This window comes from Phyllostomus discolor, chromosome 3 (assembly GCF_004126475.2).
Source record: "Phyllostomus discolor isolate MPI-MPIP mPhyDis1 chromosome 3, mPhyDis1.pri.v3, whole genome shotgun sequence".
Taxonomy (NCBI): domain Eukaryota; kingdom Metazoa; phylum Chordata; class Mammalia; order Chiroptera; family Phyllostomidae; genus Phyllostomus; species Phyllostomus discolor.
In genome coordinates, this window is record NC_040905.2 from 141,215,373 (window position 1) to 141,219,446 (window position 4,074).

General features: G+C 38.1%; 1 protein-coding gene across 1 annotated transcript; it reads right to left on the minus strand.

Moving 5' to 3' along the window:
- Positions 1-420: 420 nt before the first annotated feature.
- LOC114490985 (40S ribosomal protein S24-like) lies at positions 421-711 on the minus strand. The gene has a single exon (XM_036020107.1). The coding sequence runs from the start codon at positions 709-711 to the stop codon at positions 421-423; it is 291 nt and encodes a 96-aa protein (XP_035876000.1).
- Positions 712-4,074: the final 3,363 nt, after the last annotated feature.

The window sequence follows — 4,074 nt, forward strand, 5'->3', positions numbered from 1 at the left end:
TTTGGTGGTTGCCAGATGGGAAGGGAACGTGGGGGACTGAGTGAAAAGGTGAGGGGATTTAGAAGTGCAAATAGGTAGTTACAGAATAGCCATGGGGATGTGAAGTACAGTACAGGAAATGGTGTAGCCAAAAAACTTATACACATGACCCATGGACATGAACAATGATGTGGGGATTACCTGAGGGAGTTGGGGGTGCTGGGTAGAAGGAGACAAAGAATGAAATATTGGGGCAACTGTAATAACATAATCAATAAAATATAATTTTTAAATGTTCAAAAAATCTGCACATTAACAACAGATATTCACTGAAGAATCTTCACGCCTTTTTTTTTTTTTTTTTTTTTTGGCCAGCACTAACTATTCCTTTGCAATCTTCCTGACTTTCTTCATCCTGTTCCTGTGCTCCTTTCATTGTTTTCACGAGGTCTTCTTCTTCTTCTCATACAGGCCCTGTCTTGCAAGTCTATGGGTAGGTTTATCTTTCTCTGTGTAATCCAAGGAATAATAAGTCACTCCAAAGCCAGTTTTCTTGCCACCACCAAAATGGGTTCTTAATCCAAACATGAAGATGACATCTGGTGTGATGTTATACATTTTTGCTAGTTTTCCCCAAATTTGTCTTAGGTACTGTTCCTTCAGAGGAAGAAGAATGTCAATGACCATTTGTTTCCTTTCACTACTGGTCTGGGTAGTTGCTGTGTTGCTCATGATAGTGGCTGATCTTTAAGCAGCCAGGGAGGAAAAAAGCTCAAACCTTCAAGTATGCTTTTCCTGAGTCTTCCTTGTTAGGCCAGTGATTCAATACCAACTGTCCTCAACAAGGTCTTCAACATTTTTCACAGGTCCATCTTATAGGTCTACTTAGAGTGATTCATTATCCTCTGCAATTAAAATGGGAAACCATGAAGGAGAGCTACACCAGGACTCATTGGGATTGGGCTTGCTCCATAACGTGGTTCCTATGATGCAAGTAGAACATCATAGGACTAATGTTCATGTCAATGATTATCTAATTGTATTTTTAAGGTCCTTGTGTCAGAGGAGCTTAGCATCAGGGCAAAGGATTCAGTATACCTAGAAAGGGTGAAATCTGAAGGACAGGAGTCTGATGACCTCAGAAATAAGAGATGAGAGAAGGAATTCAAGAGAATTTCTGGTATCCATGTCCACAAAACGGAGTCAAGGGTAAGGGTTGTATGAACTCTGTAAGATTTCTTAAACTTCTACAATTTGTGAGTATGTGATTCTTCTGTTATGTCTTATTGCTATGACAAGGGAGTCATTCACCAAAAGGAAAAACAAAACTCTGTGAAAGGGAGCTCAGGAAGGATCACCTACTCAGTCAGGCCTTCCTACTCACTTGCTTGTCTGAGGTCCCCTTAATTAGCCTGCTCCAGTCTCCCCTGGGGATGGGCCCCTGCCCTCCTGCTTTTATCCAGCACTATGGACCAGTGCTCTATAGCCGCTTCCCTCTTTCTCACCCCAACATCCTCTGAACAGCTACTGGTCCCTAAGCCATGCCACCACATACAGGTACTCTTAGATCTCTTCCAGTGCAGAGAGAGACCAGTAAACCCCTCATTTTACCTCATACCCAGATCCATACATTTCTGAAAGTGAAAGGAGCTGCTAGTCATAATCATTCCAGTATAATAATAATAAACTTTTGTTCATTCTGTCATTAGGCTGACAGAATGAACAGAAATGCAATCATGATTTAAAAACAAACATAAAAACAGGGTCCAATTTAAAGAGGGGGGAAACCTTCTTGTCTCTTCCTCCTAAGATTTGCTACTTCATAATATAACCAATCTCTCCTAAGAAACCACCTTCCATTGGAAGTCCTATACATATTATTCACAGAAAATTCTTTTCCCCTTAGGGATAGATACTTCCTACAGAAGTCCCAGCCCAGGTGACCTCTCATACCCCAAACAGAGATCTAGGAGAAGACCATGTGTTGGCCTCTCTTCTACCTACCTATACATCTCTAACAATGTCCTCAAGATTTCTCAGTAAATAACCCAAGAACTTCTAACAAAGTTTTTCCTTGGCAAATGGGCCCTGCTGGTGAAATTTCCTTTATGTTTACAGCTTCAAATAGCAGTGTTTAAAGTATAAGTCAGCTTTATATAAGCCAAATTGTGGTGTATCCGATTGCTGTTAAATAAGCCCACTATTCAACAACCAATAACAGCTGACCACAAAAGTAACATTAAATCAAACCAGAGAAGAATTTTTATGTTTACTTTGAATCTTTAGATCTTATTGTTTTAGTCTAAGAAATTTACCTTTTTTCAGAATATACTTAGTACATTCCCACTTTCAAAATGTGTTTGAGCAGCTCACACTAAAATATAAGCATATATTCAAAATATTCATTAAAATAAAGTTAAGAGACATCAGAAAGTATGAAAAACAAAGGTTTCATCTGAATTTTTCTAAAAACAAACAGTAAAGTAACTTTAAAATGTAAAAAGTAGAAATTTGGGAACAAGGCAAAGACAAATATCATTATGTCAACAAAAAGAATTCACCCTTTAGTTTCTAGGTAGGAGACCTGAAAAACGTGGTCTGTAGGAGTTAAATTATTCTATCAGAAAATACATTTTTCCTTAGAAATTATAGAAAACTATGCCCATGATTGGCTGTTATAAAGTTATATCTGAAAGAAATCTGAAACACTCCTTTCCCTCATTTCATCCCCCAAGTACAAAATTGTCCTCTTGCCTAATCTTTTACTCCTCTTAGTTTAGGGCATAGTATTGTATCACACAGGAAAGATATGATTTTCCAGAACTCTCAGACAAGGCAATAGAAGATCGCATTTTGGAAAACAAGAGGCCAGTTACACTAAATCTGTCTCATTGTCACTGTGACAGGAGTAGAGTGTTTATTAGGAACACCAAAATGAAGGAAATGAGAGGGCACAGGAAACATGAAATGCATGATTTTGAGCTGATAACATTAGCAAATCTCTGACCACCTAAAGGTTCAGGTGCTGGCAAGATAGAGAGAGCAATGGGGGAAGGACAGCAGCCCAGATTGATTGACAAGTTTCCAGGGTAGAGCAGTAGAATTATTTAAAAGTACCTCAAGTGGGATTTGATTGCACATCCTCATGGAGTGCCCACAGAAATGATTCACATTTCCTGGCAGCCAGAATGGTTGCACAACTGACCAGCAATCTCTTGTCTCAGAGGTTTTAACATTCCTGAATTCAAATCAGCACCACCTGGTGAGTCTGAAGATCTACATCTGATGAATCCTGTAATTAAAGGCCCATACCACCTTTGAGCAGCCACTTCAGTGCACATTTACTTTTTCACTTGAGCTGAAAAATCTAATTATATGAACAATAAATAGTGTTATTTTTTCCCTCTTGGCAAAAGCCCTGTGTTAAGAGTCACCAATTACTTAGCTAAACACAGCTCTATGTGTGGCAGGGCTAATCCCTTAACAGCATCATCTATTCTGGGTCAGGAAGTTCACTCTCCCTCAGTTGCTAATGAATTTCTTTTCTTGGATTCATCATATAAACCTCAGCAACATGTCAAGGAGTTACTTTAGCCTTAAAATTGTCTCCTGAATAGACTACATTCTGTACTAGGTAGAAGTAAGAGCCTTTAAGTTAGAACTGATCAAGTTCAAATACAGTAGACTTATTTAAATATTAAAAATCTTCCCATTTGAGAGCTGCTATTCAGGAGGTATAAAGTTTCAGTTACTCAAAATTATTAAATTATAAAGATCTGCCCTACGACACAGCACCTATAATTAACAATGCTGTGTTGCATACTCAAAATTTTATCAGGGTAGATCTCACATTAAGTATTCTCACCACAATTAAAGCAAAATGTAGCAAATGATCTATTTATTGAGAGCCTCCTAGGTACCAGTGCCATCACTTCACTCTTATGTAACATGAGAAAACAATCTCAAAAGCCTTATTTTCTCTAAATGCAAAACAGATATAACAGTACTTCAAGCATATGGTTATTTTGTCAAGACCAAAGAAGACAGTATGTGACAATTATAACTGCTACATTGTATTTAACATATTTAGCGCTG